The following is a 17,905-nucleotide window of genomic DNA, read 5'->3' as shown; positions in this document are numbered from 1 at the left end:
TTTGTTCGCCAAGCAATGATAGAACTACAAAGAGTACAACAAGGAATGTACTTCCTATTCAAGAAAGCCGAGATTGTCTATCGTTGTAACTGTGATAACTATATGTCCCTGTTTACTCTAGGTATATCCAGAAACCCGTTGTCGTCGCGTACTATCGATAAGAGATACTGCGTAACGCGCTAATCTCGAGAGCAAAAGAGTGACGTCAAAATAATCATCGTCTACGGAGTACTCCGCATTCGGTTAGACTCCGGTAGCTTTTTCCACGAATCGGAAATTCTGACCAGTAACTGAACTACCTACCCCCACTCGTATTTCAAACTTGCAGCAAAATTCTATCCTATATATCAGCATCTATAAACAATTACTGTACAGTTCTTATCATACCTGTAAGCTGTACTTAAAAGAACTTTAATATATACCGAAAAAAAAAGATTAAAAATTATATGCATATATATTAAGCTATATACCTGGCTCTACTGATTATGATGGTAATTCCTTGATCGAATTCTTCTTTCTTTAGGGTAGCCCTGCAGCCTGAAAACCAATTGCATCCCAGTCAGTCCCTGCGGTCTTTCGGGGCCTCCGAGAAACCGAGACTTTGCCCGAAAGAGACACATGCCACCATCAAGGATGAGGTTTGGCCTTGGCGTTTCGTAGGCCAATATCCATGAGTCTTTTGACGAATCCGAGTGTCCCAAAATTTGCTAAATATTTTGTGAGCCTAATGACACGATGAACTTGGATCCGAACGAGAGCAATGGAGAAGAACACGCAGCTTCGGGGACGCGTCGTGTTCCCGAGCATAAGCTCTCTGTAAGCTGAGACCCATCGCATGCTGCTGAGCTGTAACTTCGGATGGTACCTGACAACTGCCAGTGTGACCAATGTAGACAAAGAAAGGTAAGTGAATGTGTGCATCTCGTCAGCGCCTTCACTGACCCGTCGTAGATCAAATGCGACCGTGGAGATCCTTGCGGACCGTGTCAACGAAAGAGTATTCGTTGCTCGTTCCCCACTGGCTTCAAACCTCGAGCAAAACGTCAGCAGGTCCTAGTATCTGACGGCTAGTGAGTAGTAGTGAGAGAATTGCCCAAGCAAGCAAGCTTACATGAGATGCAGTGAATCCAAATTGGATGCCATTTCGCAAAAGCTTGATCGCATAAGCCTTGCTGTCGACAACATCACTTCTTCTCCTCAGCACTTGCAAGGAGGCTCGTCAGCTGCTCATACTGCCATTAGCTCACAGGTCACCCCAATATCCCATGCGAGCTCCCCGTCGTGTAATGTCAGAACAGGCCAGGAAAAAGACACAGAGTTTGAAGGCGACGTCACTTTGACGACGCAGGCGACATTTGCGACAGATTTCTTGCAACAATTCGTTGACAGCAATCAGCCATCGCAGACGCTTCCGGAGATAAAGAGTCACTTAGACGCGCTGCGGAAGATCTTGGCGGGCAAAGAGGCTACGGCTGACGAGACGCGTCTTGTTGATACGCAACGTATATTGTCGCCTCAAGAACATGGAGGGTTTCAGCTTCCTCCTGTCAACCTGGCCATGATGGCTGTACAGAGACTGAGAGGTAATCCACGTGAAAACTGTCCCTATAGCCATACTAACTTATTTGTAGAGTCTCCTAGATTACAGCTATTCTGGCGCGCAGAGTTTCACAGCATCAGTCAATTTGTCGAGTATCTCATGACAGTTTACTTTGGCAAGCCTACCCTTGCTGATCTCATCGTTACACATGTTGGCTTGGCAAGCCTGTTGCACGAGTGCGACAACGTCGAGACAGAACAAGTTCTCAAGAATGAGTTTGCATCTCAGGCGACGGTCTGCCGGCAAAACCTGGAATCTATCCTAGCTAACCTTCCGTTCAACCTGCCCTGCACACCCGATTACATACTCGCCCTGTTCATGGCTGTAAGTACCTCAACAGGAAGTCCCTTCAAAGACAACGCAACTAACAGAAGTCCAGTCATCCTACCATCTCGAGAACTGCCGGATTTCTATATCATGGAATAGTCTTGCCGCAGCAGTGCAGATGTGTCAGACGCTAGGTTTTACTAGGGAACATCTCCCAAAGCCAGAGTCGAGAGAGGCAAAGCAACGGCGTGCTAAATTGATCTTCTATATCCATCTTTGTGACAAGATGCTTGCTTTGAGACTGAGTCGGCCAGTCTTGATCCGAGATGGAGAAATCACGATCAACTTCGAGGCTTTAGAAGCCGATAGAGGAGACGGACCTACCCCCATCATTGCGAAATGGGCACGGTTTTGTAACCTCCAAGGAAGGATTTATGACATACTCTACAGCCCGGGGTCTTTGCTTCAGCCAGATATTGAGAGAGAGGCGAATGCGAGGAGATTAGCGGCTGAGATGGAGCAGTTCCAAACAAAAAGTCTAGCAGAAGTAAGTCCAAGACCTATGCAAGACTGGCCAATGGTTCTCTGATACATCCACAGGAACACTTATTTGAGTCAATTGGGGTGAGCATCGGCGAAAAGCAGAGCGAGGTCTTCCGTAGGACCGATAAGGTGGCATACTATTCCATGCGCTGCCTGGTGTTCAGGGCAGTAAAACCTGCGTCTTTGACATCCTCAGCGTTTTGCGACGAATGCCTAGAAGCAGCAAAGAATGGCCTTGAGCAACACAGAATTTGTTTGTCCATGCTCAAGAATGTTGAAGCCATCGTCTTTGAGTTTTACATGCATTGGTAAGACCTCCAGGCTGGGGGATAGTGATTAAACTAACCAAGAATCAGGGGCCTCATGGCAGTGCCTCTCGTGCCATTCATGGTTTTGTTTTGCCATGCTATCGAGACTTGCGACCAGACTCACTTGGAGCCGCTAGCTGCCGTGGTTGAGACCGTCGACATGATACCCCCGGATCTTCCAAATGTATACAGAAAACAGCTTCATCTTTTCAAGCTTGTGTATGAGGTCGCGTGCAAGTATGTGGGCTCGAGGCCCAATAACGCTCCAGTCCAGTTGTCAGGGCGCATACCTGATACACCATTTGAGATGCTATTTTTCGAGGCAGGAGTTCCTGTACCCAGCCACTTGAATATGCAGGCAAATGTCCAAGGCTTTAGCGATGGCACACAGTTTTCAAACGAAATAAATTACGGGGGCTTATCTACAGCACAAGCGGGGAATATGGTGGGGGGTAGCTGTGACCATAACATGGAGCTGGGAAACTGGTTTGAACAAAACCAAGAGATATTTATGATGCTGGACAACAACCAATCATAGTGGTTGATCTCTACAGTCAGTAGAAGACTGCCACCAGAGGAGAAGACGTTGAAGATAATTGATAGAGGCTGTGGTTTCTACGGATTGTCACTTGTCTTTGTCGGCGATACATTACGTTATTACCTTCCTTGGGGTTACAGAGATGAGGTCAAAGGTTTGCCGCTTATTAGGATAGGATTATGGGCTTGTCAGAACTTAGGAGGTATAGACATGGTTTAATAAAAATATTTAAAAGTCAAACGCGTTTGAATGGAAGGTTAAATTGGTTACCTTAGTCCTAAAGAATGAAACACTTAGGTGTATTTAGGATAATTTAGAGTATATCAAGTTGGCCCGCACGAGACGTTATCAGAATCAGAATCAGCATACCCATCCACCATCAACATTGTATACCGCGCCAGTCACAAACGATGCCTCATCACTGAGTAAAAACGCGATAACTTGAGCAACCTCGACCGGATCAGCTCTTCTCTTTTGCACAGTCCCCGAAAGACTGCACTTAATATGTTCTTCATCATCGTGCTCGTTCATAGCAGTACTCACAGATCCTAAACACAGTCAGACAATACCGAGACGTGCGAAGCGTACAAGCATACCAGGTGAGACGCAGTTGACTCGTATATGAGCATTCTCTTTCGCAGCTGTACGCGAAAGGCCGATAACAGCTGCCTTGCTTGCACAGTATGCGACATGCCCCGGAGCACCAAATTGGCCAAATACGCTGGCGGCGGAGACCTGAGAAATGATCAGCAATTGTCCAAAATGTTAATAATCAAACTTACAATGCTAGCACCGGCGGACATGGCTCTGAGCTCTGCACGTAGACAGTTGAACACTCCGCGGGCATTGACTGCAAGCATCTTATCCCAGACCTCATCGCTGTACTCACTGAGAGGCACAGGCTCTGCGATGATGCCAGCCATGTTCACAGCACCATGGAGCCCGCCGAAAGTGTCCAGGGTCGTTTTGATCCAAGAGTTTACTGAGTCGCTTTCGCTGACGTCTACCACTTGATAGATGTGCTTATCACCCGGCAACGAGGCTTTGGCTTTCTTGAGTGCTTCTTCGTTGATATCGGCAAGGGAAATTGTAGCGCCTCTCTCAGCAAGGAGCTTTGCGGTGGCCAGACCCATGCCGGATCCAGCGCCGGTCACAGCGATCTGAAGTGTTATTCCTGCACAATGTTGCACGATGAAGGAGGACTTACCACTTTTCCTTCGAAGGACGTCATTTCAGAACTTTGTATTATAGACAGTGAGGTTTCTTCTACATGAAAGCGTTGGAGGCGGCCTTGGGAGAGTTTAAGTCCATAGCAGCCCAGCCTTAACCGATATGTCTGCGTGACGTAGATCTATGGATGACGGCCATTGGTGATGGGTTTACCCCGCATCGCAAGATGATAAGCTGTTCTGGAAGTGGAAAGTTATCCCAAGTGGCGGTTTGCTTCGGAGAGCTCATTCATCTACTACGTACACCGGCGCATGGACTGTTGGATGGCCATCAACGGAGTAAGTGAGGACGCGTCACATAACCGCATTTGCACATATGCATGGCGAAAGTTTCCGGTTCGTATTGCTGCTATCTTATGTTGTCTCCGATTTCGCTATTCATCCAAACCCATTTTGTCTATCGGTGCTGTCCCTCCCGATCCATATCTGCTCAATACGCTCTTTCGTTTCCGTAAATATCCTCAGCCCGCTTCGCTTTGCAGCGCATTCAAACCATTGTACAAATGACGCCCGTATATCATTATCATCAGTCTCACAAGCTGCAACAAATGCAGGCCATATTAGCCTTAAAGATCCGTATCCCATTCCAGCATCAGATACATCAAACTCAAGCAGTCGATCCCGCACACCAAGAACATGCTTCTGAAGCATACTTGGATCCAGATCATAAATTCTACGATAAAAGTACACGGAAAGTGCGTGCTGCATTGTATTGGCCAAGCTGTTCAGCAGATTGACAGACTGTCGGTGTTCTGGATCAACAGGTGCTTCGACCATCCATATGGACTGGCGAAGCACATGGAGCTGCTTGATCCATCGCTCAACTGCTTTTGCTCTAGCCATAAACTCCTTCAGTGTAAGTCCAGAGTTTATCAGTTCATCTTGGTTCTGCTCCTTCTCTCGCGCAAGGCGGATGACCAGCGAAAGCATAAAGAGGTGAAGCTCTGGTACGCCAAAGATCTCAGGATAAAGCGTAGCCGACCATATTCCTGGATGTTGGAGATGAAGGTCATTTTCTCCCTCTTCCTGACCTTTGACCTTGTGTATCTCCTGGTCCAGGTTACTCCAAGTAGTGAGTCGGAAAGACAGGCTATCTTGGCTATAAGCACTGGCACCGCTCGCTTCTATTGCTTCGCGAACACGGTTTCGATGATCCAAGTTCAGTGTATTTTGTGTAAAAGTGCTCTCGTGCGACAGCCGCTCAAACACGTAGCAGTGATGTAGCAACCTGACTTTACGAGACTTTCGTCGGTTCAGGCCTTTCGTTCGGATGAACTTTTCCGTTTCCAGGAAAAAGTACTCTGCCTCATCTCGATTGCCAGAGAGTATAGCAATCTGGACCATCGTCAAGAGAGCCATGAGTATAGACTTGTACTTGGCAGTCTTGGGGATATCGTATGCTGTCTTGAGCATGAGACAAACATGAAAGTGGGCTTTTTGGTAATATGCTGTGCCTTGGTCTAACCACTTGGTGGAGCCATGAATGCCCCCCAGGCTAAAGGCACTGATAGATAGTGTGCCGTAAAATGCACATAGGCTTGCGTGGTCCATCTTCTCACCGAGTGTCAAGGCTGCCAAACAGCTTTTGACATGAGGGAGAAAGAGCACGTGCCATGGCGTCTTGCTGTGACGATATGGAGTCAAGCCTCGAAGCACAATCGTTGCATAGTGTTTAACCAGTAATACAGCATCACGCGGTACGTCCGTGTCGACTTGGGACGATACCGAGCCTGAGCTAGGCGAAAGGTGTGATAGGTAAAGCCTTGGAGAGCCAAGCTCAATTGTGGAAGACCTTGCAAATGGTGAAGGAGGCTTCTGGGCAGACGCTGATTCACCCACCCAAGGCACAGCTGTTTCAATGCCCATGGCCACGGGATCCCACCAGTCGGGCAGATCGAAGTGCCCTGGGTCCAGCCAGCTGGTCACAGGGAGACTTTCCAGTGTCTTCAACCAATCTGTACGAGGGACGAGCGCGTTGTCTTGACCCGATATTTGATGCTCAGCATCTCGATGAGTCGTTCCAGTCGCAAAGTCTAGTGTTGAGGTGATGACCTCCACGTCGTCGCCGAAGTCGGGAAGTAGTAACTGATCTTCTTCTTCAACAGCGTGAATCTCTGGAACTTCTATTACGTCCTCACCTATGTCGTCCAACGTACTCAGAGAGTCTGAAGGCAACTGTTGCGTAATGCGGAAAGCTCCAAAGGGTCCTCTTGAAATCTGAAGGTCCGTAGACGTCTTTTCGCATTCTTCGTCAAGCTGAGAAAGATGCCAACCTGCTAATTCTGGTGGAACGTCTTGCGCAATCTGTTCGCTCAAACGCTCTCGTTCTTGTTCCGTCAACAATGGTCTTCGAAATCGAGCGACCCCCGTCGACGAGGGATCATCAAAGTCGAAGAAGATGTCTTTGCTATAGCCTCCACAGTCGAGACCTGAGATCTTGCACATAGAACAGCCGGGACGTCCTTCATCGCATTTCACACGACGACTGCGACACTGCGAAAGGTCAGTAGGAAATGGTCGATTGAGTGATTCGACGTACGGTAACGCAACCCCCAAACGACCGAGTCCTGCGTCCTGGGACCCGCTTGACCTTTGCGGTGGATTTCCCTACAAGAGGAGGCATAATGAAGAGAAGCTGTCTCCTCGACGAGACTTTCTTCTCAGCCGGGAATGCCCACTTGTAAAGGGTCCCAAGATGCAAGCATCGGCACTCCCGCCGTGGTGGTGAAGTGAGATAAGACTAATCGCTCCCCCGCCTTTCGGGTATCGGTACCAATTCCTCTCCTGGGGAGACTTTCCTATCCAACGAAGCGATAAACAATCACCAGAGATAGAAACCCTCCAATTCGTATCGGTAGTTGAATCCTGCAGGGCGCACTTTGATCTCGTGTCCTACGCATCATCACGCTGATAAGGTTCTCCCCGCACTATGCAACGGCTCGTTACTTGATCCAAACCTTTGATTGGGCGGGAATGTTCCACTATCGAAGCCACCATCGTAAAAGGAAAGTTATATCTGGTGGTAAGACGTGTCGCTTTTCACTGTGTGATAGCATGATAGGAAAGTCGAGCAGACTATCCTGTTCAGGCTATTGGTTGAGCAGAAAATGTGAAGTCAACTCCGACATGACACGATCGATTCATTTATCTCAAGATATATAGATACACTTCTGACGTTGGCACTTTGCATCAAGTTGAAGCAACAAGACAATTCAATACACCCTCACTCATCGCATAATCCGCACTATCAGCAATGGGTTCCGTACCTCAGTCTACCAGCACTTTCGACGTTCTCATCTTGGGCGCAGGTCTCTCCGGCCTGTGCTCACTCTATCAGCTCAAGAAGCGCCTCCCAGAATGGCGCATCAGGGTTCTTGATGCCGCTCCCGATGTTGGAGGCACTTGGTACTGGAACTCTTACCCAGGATGTAGATTCGACTCTGAGTCGCTGTCTTACTGCTACTCCTTCGACAAGGAGCTTCTGGAAGAGTGGCACTGGAAGGAGGCCTTTTCGCCTCAGCCGGAGACTCACAAGTACATCACTTACTTCGCTGAGAAGCACAATCTCAAGAACGATGTTCAGTTCAACACGACTGTTATAAAGGCTACATGGAGTGAGGCAGATCATACATGGACCTTTGTAGATGAAGCCGGTAACGAATACGTCTCCACGTTCTTCATCAGCTGCATGGGTTTCCTGTCTGCGCCTACTCTACCCGCAATTGATGGTATTGAAGACTTCAGCGGCAAGCTCTTTCATACTTCTCGCTGGCCCAAGGATCTCGACATCAATCGCGACTTTGTAGGCAAGAAAATTGGAGTCATCGGGACAGGCGCGACAGGTATCCAAATCACAACAGCCGTCTCCAAGGTTGAAGGCGTCGAGTCTCTCAGCGTCTTCCAACGCACAGCCAATTGGTCCGCTCCTCTTCGCAACTCTGAGATCACCATTGAGCAAATGGCCGATCACAAGAAGAACTATGACAACATCTTCAAGATCTGCGAAACGAGTTCATCTGGTTTCATGCATCACGGCGACCCTCGAAAGTCTCTTGAGGTCTCGGAAGAGGAGCGCCTAGAGCTCTGGGAGAAGCTTTATAACACTGCTGGTTTTGGAAAGTGGCTCGGCGTGTTCTCTGATACCTACACAGACCGATATGCCAATAGTTTGTACTCGAACTTTATGGCTGAGAAGATCAGACAACGAGTTAACGACCCTGCTATTGCGGAGAGCCTTATTCCCAAAGATCACGGCTTTGGCACGCGCCGGGTCCCTATGGAAAGTGGATATTTCGAGGCCTTCAACAAGTCAAATGTTCACCTTGTTGATCTTAAAAAGACGGCGATTGATCGTGTCATACCATCGGGCATCCTGACCTCCGACGGCCAGGAGCACAAGCTTGACGTTCTGATTTGCGCAACTGGCTTCAATGCCATCACCGGTGCTTTCAGTGCTATCGACTTCCAGGGCAAGAAGGGCCGACCACTGATCGCAACCAGCGACAGCCCGAAGGGTGACCAAGCAGTTTGGGTTGACCATCGGCCCCGAACATTCCTGGGCATCACTGTTCCCTCGATGCCAAACATGTTTATGGTTCTTGGTCCTCATCAGCCCTTTGGCAACGCTACTCGCAATATCGAGCATGGTGTGCAAGCTATCTCAGATATGCTGCAGTACTGCAAGGACAACGGTTACACTTGTGTTGAGCCAACAGAAGACGCCGTTGAGCAATGGACCGAGCATGTGGTGAAGTGCAGTGAGAGCCAGGTGCTCATGAATGAGATTGATAGTTGGATGACAGGCGTGAACAAGAACGTCAAGGGCAAGAATGTGAGAAGTGTTGCACGGTATAGTGGTAGCATTGGAGAGTATCGAAGGCGATGTGCAGAGGTCAAGAAGTCGGGATACAAGGGTCTTGTTTTCGCATAGATAGAGCTAATCAAAACTCATTTTACTTGCAACAGCACTTATTCTCCTCATTGCAGCAGTGTCCGACGGAGTCTTTCAGCACTAGTGATGTTCATTACATGATAGCCACGCAATTTGTAATCATGGGCTATATGGTTGACGACGATGGCTTGAGAAAACACATTGCAACACTTATAGGAAGGTTTCATCTAGAATTTATGCAACATTTTAGAACGATAGCAACATACTATAAGTTTATACTAATGAGCTGTCGCCAGCGAAAACGATAACAGACATTGTCTGTAAGCCCATGTCTCGAACAGTTCAAACTTGGTCAGCAGACAAGTTACGCAGTGATAATTCATCACAAATTCACGAGTCATCTCCGTCCAAGTCCACCCTCCATCACGGAGCTGCCTTCCCATTCTCATCTGCTCATAAGATTGAGGCCATCCAACGAATACGTTATCATGCATTCCCCGCATTTGAAACAGGAAAGTTATATCTGGTGGCTGATCATGGTGGGGTAAGCCCAAGATAGCGAGAACGGTCCACGTTAAACGAGGAAAGTTTCTCCAATTTAGCTTTGGATATCGGTCGCCGAGTCACGGACCTGTCAACCACGGGACAGTTGGGATGGAATAGTTATAGATGTATAAGAGCAACTCTGGAAGAAAAAGACAGACACCAATATCAAATAATATAATTCTAAGTGTATCGAATCACCAAACGCTCATCTTTCATACTTTCATCATCATGGATGTCCCAGGTTACGCTTTAATCACAGGAGGTGCTTCAGGCATCGGCCGAGCATGCGCCAGAGCCTTCGCCCGAGATGGCAGCGCCGGTATTGCACTCATTGACCTCAACCTCGAATCCCTACAGATCGTCAAGTCTGAGATTGAAAAAGAACAATTATCACCTAAGGAGGATTTCAAGATTGAGATTTACTCTGCCGACGTCACGGACGAGAACCGCATCAACGAGATTGTCGCAGACGTTGCACAGAAGTATGGTCGCATCGACTATGTGGTCAATGCAGCTGGAATTGCCATGAAGCATCAGGGCGGTGCAGCATTTGCCCATACAGCCGATTGGAACCGTGTTGTCAGCATCAATCTTACCGGCACGTTCTTTGTGCTTAGAGCTACAGCACAAGTGATGTTGAAGCAAGAGCCCATTCGCTCATCTATCAACGGAAGGGAATTACAGCGTGGATCCATCGTCAACTTCTCTTCCATCCAGGGCGTTGTTGGTATTCCACTATCTACATCCTATACAGCTGCCAAGCATGCCATCATCGGCCTCACACGGTCAGCCTCCGAGGACTACGCCAAGGAGGGACTTCGTATTAACGCCATCTGCCCGGGATACACGGAAACACCAATGACCACCAAGAATCCTGAGGTGCTCAAAGCAATGCAAGAGCGAATCACGACAGCAGTTCCTATGCAGAGGATGGGTGCACCCGAGGAGATTGCGGATGGCGTTTTGTATCTTTCTGGAGGACGAAGTTCTTTTGTTACTGGGTCTGCCTTGGTGGTTGATGGTGGTTATACCCAAAGGTAATGTTGAGCAGGAGGGTCACTAAATGGGATGAGTGGATTTGGTATCAGGAGCTGGCATTTGGGTACCATAGAGCAAGCAGTAGGCTGATCCGTCTTATGTCTTAGATTAAGACGATGCAGACATCTCAGATGATAATCGATTCTGAAACGTCTTCCTATCCTCGTCTCTTTTCTTATGCCAAAGTTAGTGAGTGTACTCTCGGTCGTTGAAGCTGAACTATGCTAAGTTCTATAGGCCTCATTGCGTTAATTAGTTGGCACAAATTCTTGTTTGACGATAGCATTTGGGCCATACAATGTCTTTATTACTTTCTCAGAGAGCGATTGCTATGTTTCGGTCCGTTCCCTATGTTTCCCTCACAAGGGGACAGACGAAACCGCAACACCAACTCATTAGTCAGCGGGTTTAGCTCAGTTGGGAGAGCGTCAGACTGAAGTTAAACTTCAATCCTCACCAAGTCAAGTGATATCTGAAGGTCGTGTGTTCGATCCACACAAACCGCATGTTTCCTTTTTGCACTTTCACTGCAACGCTACCACAAATTTGCATCAGCACTGCCCCTTGTATGCTTACAAGTTACTATGTACAATGCTTAGCAGCACAGCCTCAAAATGCGGCATTAGACCAGCTAATGTTGGCACCCCGGTTCAAGTTCAGAACCGACCTTGCTGGTCTCTAATTTTAGAGCCAAGTTCAGCCAGATCCCTGTTCATTGTCCCCAAAGACTTAGGGTCTCTCTTCTAAAAGACACAAATATTAGGCATGAATTTAGGGGATCTTTAACCTTGCTATTTCTAACACTTAGAGTCAAGGTCCCCTGTTTCCTTGTCTCCCCTGGCTTGTTTAGCACAGCCTCTATCGTTTCAGCACTAGGCAACATTCTTACAGTACATGTCCCTCAATCTTACTCTTGAAATCACATTAATTCTGCATTGTGTATTCTCAAAACACCCTGAAATACAAACCTCAAAATGACGGAGAAACTCGATCACGGCCCCAAGGTCATGTTCGTCAATGGCGAGGTATGTGCCGCGATCTACAAGCCTCTTGACAATACCCATCAAGAAATCCGACTTCTCACGCTTCTTCCGCCTCGAGACGGAGATGCAAATATCCATTGCACCCTCTCACACGCCGTACTCAACAATGCCTCATCCGAGAATCCCAAGTACGAGGCCCTATCGTATGTTTGGGGCGAGCCCGACTTCTCGGAGGCAATAATCCTCAATAACCACACTTTCTTCATCACACCGAGCCTGAAGTACATTCTGTCGTGCCTGAGGCAAAGAGGTGACGAACCACGAGTTCTTTGGGTTGACGCGATTTGCATCAATCAGTCAGACGTCGAGGAGCGGGGTCACCAGGTAGCTCTTATGCGCGAGATCTACTCAAATTGCCAACGAGATATCGCGTGGCTAGATCCGATGATCGGCAAGAAAGGCGTCAAGGCTCGTGACCTCTACAATCATCCCGATCTTGACCAAGAAGAAAATTGGGTGAGATGCGGCATGGAGTTGATGCGCGAGATCGCTGAGAAGAACCCGCAAACTCTGAAAGAGCTACAGGATCAGGCCCGAGAAGGTTATCGTCTCCTCACTGGCTCACAGCTCGCTCTCGGTGCTGTATTCAGGCAGCCAACACTCTGGAGCCGGCTGTGGGTCATGCAGGAGCTTTCTCTCGCCCCGCGGCTGACGCTGATGTCTAGAGATGCTGAGCTGAGTTGGGATGTGCTGAAGAACTTGTTCAAAGACGAACCATACTTCGATGCGTTCCACATGGGCCGTGAGAGCAGCCACTCCCTCGGATACTACAAGGACTTTAGTGAAGTGTTCGTCCCAATCAAGCTGATCGAGGACCAACGTCGCCTAATGACACAGGGCAAGGGGTCCAAGCTCATGGATGTACTGGTGCGCTTCCGTGAGATGGAATCGACAGACCCCCGGGATAAAATATTCGGGCTACTTGGGCTTGTGACGGAAGATCATGGTGTAAATGTTGATTATATGACGTCAGTGCCTGAGTTGTATCAGCAGGCCACAGCCTCTTTGATCAATCTCGCCGGAAACTTGGATATTCTTTGCCAAAATCCATTTGAACGCCCAGCCGGGCCCAGAGCGCTGGATGGACAGCGTAAACATAAACTGCCATCTTGGGTTGCAGAATACGATAGCAAGCGCCGCCAATGCGCAACAATGCTCTTTGCCCAGCGCGGCATCTTCAACGCCGGCGTCAAGAACTGCGAGACCCCATGTCGACTCATCGGCCCCGGCAAGGATATCCTGGTCATGAAAGGCACCATCCTTGGAACAGTCGCACCTGTTCTCCAGGATGGCAAAGATCTTGAGGCTCGGGATGTCATGAACCTTTACCTTGGCAAGGAAGTCCTTGAGCAACCCCAGGGGCATATGTACGCCCCGAAAGTCGGCGGTAAAGAGATACCAACAGGCGACACCACCATTCGCGCTTTCTGGAGAACGATGGTAAAGGATTGCACCCTACCCCCAAGAATGCGTCGTTTGAGGCCAACTGAAATCGAGAGGTTGGATATCAAAAACCAAGAGCAACTGAAAAGTGAATGGAGTCCCCTACAGACATACCGTTTACACTTTGGCAACAAATACTCAAGATCTGCATTTGGTTATCAGCCTGCCGACGATGAAGATCTTGCGAAACTTGACATCGAGGGTCAAATTTCGCATCATTACAGCCCTGGTAGCTTCAAGTTCGCGGTCACAGATAATGGGCTATTCCTAGCAACACGTTTTGCTGCGAAGCAGGGTGATGTTGTGGCTGTCCTTGATGGTGGAAAAGTACCGCTGGCTTTGCGCAAGGTTGAGCCCAGAGATGGTTTTGAAGGGGAATTGTATATGGTAGTCGGCTCGACCTACGTGCACGGCTTCATGGACGGTGAGGCGGAGGCTGGTGTCACCGAAGGTTGGTTGGAGAAGCGGGAGATTCTAGTCGCGTAATTCTACAACGTGGATTGAAGTTTCAACTATGACAAGCTAGAAGAGCTCTGTTCATACGAATCACGGTGTTCTATGGTAATATGTACATGCTGGGGACTACCTGAAGTTGGTCCGTCTTGGGTTTCATAGTTGGTTGCGAAAAGCAAAGTACTCCGTTAACAGATAGCATCTTTCCCACCTTAAAATCAGCTTTTCCCACGAGATGAATGTCTAATCGCAACACATGAGTCACTATTCACTGTCCTCCATCCTCGCCAGACCCTTCAAGAACTTCCAAAGTTGCCTGAAAGTCACAATCCCCCATGAAGTTTGACTTTAAAGCCGCCTCGTGGTTCGCTTGCGCCTGCTCCATTCTGCTCTTGGCAACCTGGACTTCTTTCTGAGCCCGCTCAAGCTTGAGTGCACATCGAGCGCGAGCATCAAAGGTCTTCTTGATATCCCTCGTCGCTTCCATGAGTTGAATTGGACGATGGAGTATCTGATAAGCTTGGTTGAAAGCCTCTTCGGCTTCACGTTTCCGAAGACGAGCCTGTACCCTTTCTGCTTCGCTGACTGCCCTTGAGCCCTTGCCATACATCAGGTCCAGCAACCCCTTCTCAGCTGCATTTTTGGCTGCAAGGACGGTATCAAGTTCGGCGGTCCACTTGCGGTGAACGATTTCGATCTGTTCAGGGCTCAAAATTCCAAGCACCTTCTCCAAGGCCACTCGCTGACTCTTCGACATGGGTGGATTCAAAGCTTCGTCTTCGTTGTCTTCCAAGGGCCGCTTCATACCTCGTGGTGAATTTTGTAGTTCATCTTCTGTGGATGCGACCGTATCGTGGAGTGGAGGTGGGAGTTGCTGCTTGGCTGATGAATCAAAGGTAGAAGTACTCAATCGCGAAACCGCGTTACTTTTCTCTGGTGCTTCCACTTCAGAGTCATCACCTGTTGTGGAACCTGTATTGCCATCAGCCAATGCTCTGCATGTCATGGTATTTCCAGAACTTGGGCTAGGCGGCCGCAGTCAGTTGACTGGCATAACTTACCCGAGGATGAACTGCAATCATTTTCCATCCCCGCCTTTGATGAACTCATATTCTTGCTTGCGTCGCTCACCATGTTCTTGGTAAGGCGCCCAGATTGTGGATGCCCGGCCCTTGCTTTGCGGCTTGCTTTCCTGGTGGCCAGGTCTTGGTCGACAACACTTCTGAGACATCCGTCGGGCTCCCAGAGAGAGGACAAAGGAATGTTTCTGGCCATGGCCCTCTCGGTGATGTTCACCAGGCCTCTAACAACACTCCGGCAAGGTTTCGAAGGCTGCAGCAGGGTAGGGTACCAGTCTGGCCCTTGCCACTGCTTGGTCAGCCAATCCATGTTGGCCTCGTGGATTTGACGCCTGGCTTCTTTTTTCATCTCCGACTTCGACTTCTTGGTCTGCGCCGTGGGCATGTCGATCTCGACATCTTGATTGAGTGAAGCCATGTTCGCCTTGTTCGATCGACGTTCTGAGAGACGGCACTTGATGTCGGGATGGTGCGAGCCTGGCCAGATAAATGTTAGCAAAACTCGCGACAAGTACCTGGGAGACTCACCGATGGCCCTTCGATAGATCAGATGTGAACCGAGTCTGACGGGCTGCTGTGAAGATGGAGACAATGCCGCTAAAGAGAAAATTGAGAGAATCCTTCTGGTGTTGTTTTGGGAAGAACCTCAGACGCGAGCTTCATGCGCGTGATTCAGGAAGTTGACCTGTGACGTGTTTGGCAGGTGCTGTTAGGCAGTGCCTACCAGCTGTTGAGTCTTGAGTGCATCACATACCTGCCTGACACTGGAGGTGACTGACTTACCTGACCTGAGCAGCGCGGGTTTCTAGATAACAGCAATACTTGGATTCAAATTGCCGTCGTTCATGGGAGAGTAACCAAGGCGCCATTGTCTTGGTCTTGGCAAGGTTTTCAAGTATCTCTTTGAGCACTTATTTTATTATTTCAAAACACCAACCAGAACATCAGCTTGATTATGGTATTATACTAATAGCACTGGAGAGGACCCTAGTAAGGTCTCTTCGCTCTGGAATGGACATTGTTTATAGGGGGCCAAACAGCCGGTCAAACTCCTCAATTAGCTTTTTATAAGCTTCATATAGGCCCTGGAGGGTCTTACAAGAACCTGATGCTGACCTGCTGTCATCCTAGGCAAGGCAAATGCCTCCGCCTAGCTTGACCTCGCGGTCTTCTTCCTTTACCTCTTGCTAGGCCTCTTGCTTGGTCTCTTCTTAAAGCTATCTTCAGTACTAAAAGAGGGAATTTTCTACTAAAAGAGGAGGTTTTCTTCAATCTTCATAGAGGGTATTTTTCATGACTACCCTCCAGGGAGGCCTGTAGCCGGCTCTTGCCTTCGGCGACCCTTCGGGGACCCTGCTGGCCTCCTCAAGCGGAGGGCAACCCAATCTGTCGCCTACGGCTCCGGAAGGACCTTCTTCCAGAGCAGATTCCTTAGTAAACCTCAAATACCTTACTTTAAAGAGGCAAAGCCGGAAGGTCCCCTTCTTACTACGTTCCAAAGTCACTCTTCAATTGCGGCTTTGCTTAACAAGTATTATAAGCCCTTTCTATCGTTTATCGGCCAGTCTCCGTCGGGAATAAGCCGTATGTCTGGCGGCGGGCCATTTCGTAGTGGCTTGAGGAGTTGCCAGGATGCTGATAGAAGAACTGATGGGTAGCCATAGTGAGATATGTCGGAATTAATTTGAAGGATGTTTGCCAGTAGTATTTTGCTAGAAAGATGCTGGGTCAATTGTGGAATTTATATTCCGCAAGATCGACGCTATGAAATCATGCTTAAGTTGTAAGGTTGTCTTGACTCTTCCATGTATCTTCCTCACTTCAACTGCAGATAATTATCACAATGGTTGGGTCAAGGTGAGTGGCTGATAATGCCTGTTGTGTTACGGATCTACAGGCTGGCCTCGGGGGGCAAGAAAACAGCGAACCTTAGTATAGGGTGCTAAAATAAACTTATTAAAAGCTATCCTAAGCTTAGATTATATTACCTAAGCCTTTTTGTCACTTAGGATCGACGTTCTGTGTTTTCTTTCCTCCCCTAGGCTGGGCACCTGAAAAGGGGGAATTTCAGCACTACTTCAACTGTGTTTGTCGGACAGTGACATCACGGCCCCCAACTGACAGAAGGCCCGGAACTTTTAAGCCCAGGTGACCGAGATTTAGTGGCTTTGTTATGCAGTCAGCCCTACGGATCTGCACTGTCGCATCCATGAATGCGATCGCTTCCACGATCCACTGGAGAGCTGCATGCGATTGTAGCTCTAGATTGACAAGTTAAGGCGGTAAACAGAGACAATTGATTCGTCGTTATTGTTGTTGCAGTGTCGTCTCCGGACAGCATCTAGCCCATTTTGTAAGCACTGGGTATCCACGTTCCGATGCCGCCAATGATCTACAGAGCGGCAAGATTTTATGTATTACTTATATTACCACTTTATTATAAGGTCTTTTAACTAATAAAGCTTACAAGGCACTGCAATAAAAGAGAAAGCTTTAGAAGCCTCTATCCCTATGCTTTCAGTACCTTGGCTATTTGGGAAAAGCATGATGGGTATATTGTAGCCTATAAAAGGCAAATCGCCGTTTAGGAGAGGAGGAGGCTTCCTGTTTACACTATTCTTGAAGTAGGGCATGGGACTGAGGCAATGAACATTCTTTAAGCTTGTGACTTGGTCTAGAAATGCTATACCGCGGAAAGGATAAATACGGCTGGACATTTCCCTTCAATCTTCCAAATACGGGGCAGCCTGTTCCAATGACCTGGAGGAAGGGCAATAGCGTGGCTGTAAATGGCATGAAAGCTTCTCGTTTGAGCGATAATAGCTTCAAGCTGTTGGGTCCAAATGGCCAGCTCATGGCAGTCTTTATACGCCTTGCTACATAAGAAATCAGTTACATAACGTTCAATAAACTGGAGGGCCAATGGT

General features: G+C 48.4%; 6 protein-coding genes across 6 annotated transcripts; 4 read left to right on the top strand and 2 right to left on the bottom strand.

The window, feature by feature from the left end:
• Positions 1–735: 735 nt before the first annotated feature.
• Positions 736–3,256, top strand: FTJAE_1059 (uncharacterized protein; the record flags this gene model as incomplete). Its single annotated transcript, XM_037343447.1, has 8 exons — positions 736–816; positions 880–903; positions 952–1,070; positions 1,123–1,583; positions 1,632–1,924; positions 1,980–2,414; positions 2,468–2,718; positions 2,767–3,256. 8 exons carry the CDS (start codon positions 736–738, stop codon positions 3,254–3,256), a joined length of 2,154 nt encoding a protein of 717 aa, XP_037211744.1.
• A 360-nt stretch (positions 3,257–3,616) lies between these two features.
• Positions 3,617–7,108, bottom strand: FTJAE_1058 (ARG81-like transcription factor; the record flags this gene model as incomplete). Its single annotated transcript, XM_037343436.1, has 6 exons — positions 3,617–3,804; positions 3,853–3,991; positions 4,039–4,416; positions 4,464–4,546; positions 5,022–6,978; positions 7,025–7,108. 6 exons carry the CDS (start codon positions 7,106–7,108, stop codon positions 3,617–3,619), a joined length of 2,829 nt encoding a protein of 942 aa, XP_037211743.1.
• A 630-nt stretch (positions 7,109–7,738) lies between these two features.
• FTJAE_1057 (monooxygenase) lies at positions 7,739–9,415 on the top strand (the record flags this gene model as incomplete). Its single annotated transcript, XM_037343425.1, has 1 exon — positions 7,739–9,415. One exon carries the CDS (start codon positions 7,739–7,741, stop codon positions 9,413–9,415), a length of 1,677 nt encoding a protein of 558 aa, XP_037211742.1.
• A 735-nt stretch (positions 9,416–10,150) lies between these two features.
• Positions 10,151–10,963, top strand: FTJAE_1056 (dehydrogenase; the record flags this gene model as incomplete). Its single annotated transcript, XM_037343414.1, has 1 exon — positions 10,151–10,963. One exon carries the CDS (start codon positions 10,151–10,153, stop codon positions 10,961–10,963), a length of 813 nt encoding a protein of 270 aa, XP_037211741.1.
• Positions 10,964–11,934: 971 nt separating this feature from the next.
• On the top strand, positions 11,935–13,932 carry FTJAE_1055 (Het6 heterokaryon incompatibility protein; the record flags this gene model as incomplete). The annotated part of the gene is made up of 1 exon (XM_037343403.1): positions 11,935–13,932. One exon carries the CDS (start codon positions 11,935–11,937, stop codon positions 13,930–13,932), a length of 1,998 nt encoding a protein of 665 aa, XP_037211740.1.
• Positions 13,933–14,167: 235 nt separating this feature from the next.
• On the bottom strand, positions 14,168–15,396 carry FTJAE_1054 (uncharacterized protein; the record flags this gene model as incomplete). The annotated part of the gene is made up of 2 exons (XM_037343392.1): positions 14,168–14,871; positions 14,961–15,396. The coding sequence occupies 2 exons, from the start codon at positions 15,394–15,396 to the stop codon at positions 14,168–14,170; spliced, it is 1,140 nt and encodes a 379-aa protein (XP_037211739.1).
• Positions 15,397–17,905: the final 2,509 nt, after the last annotated feature.

Source organism: Fusarium tjaetaba (genome assembly GCF_013396195.1).
Source record: "Fusarium tjaetaba strain NRRL 66243 chromosome Unknown NRRL66243_c0000023, whole genome shotgun sequence".
NCBI classification, from domain to species: Eukaryota; Fungi; Ascomycota; class Sordariomycetes; order Hypocreales; family Nectriaceae; genus Fusarium; species Fusarium tjaetaba.
The sequence above is the reverse complement of the archived record's forward strand: the minus strand, read 5'-3'. Positions and strand labels throughout refer to the sequence as shown.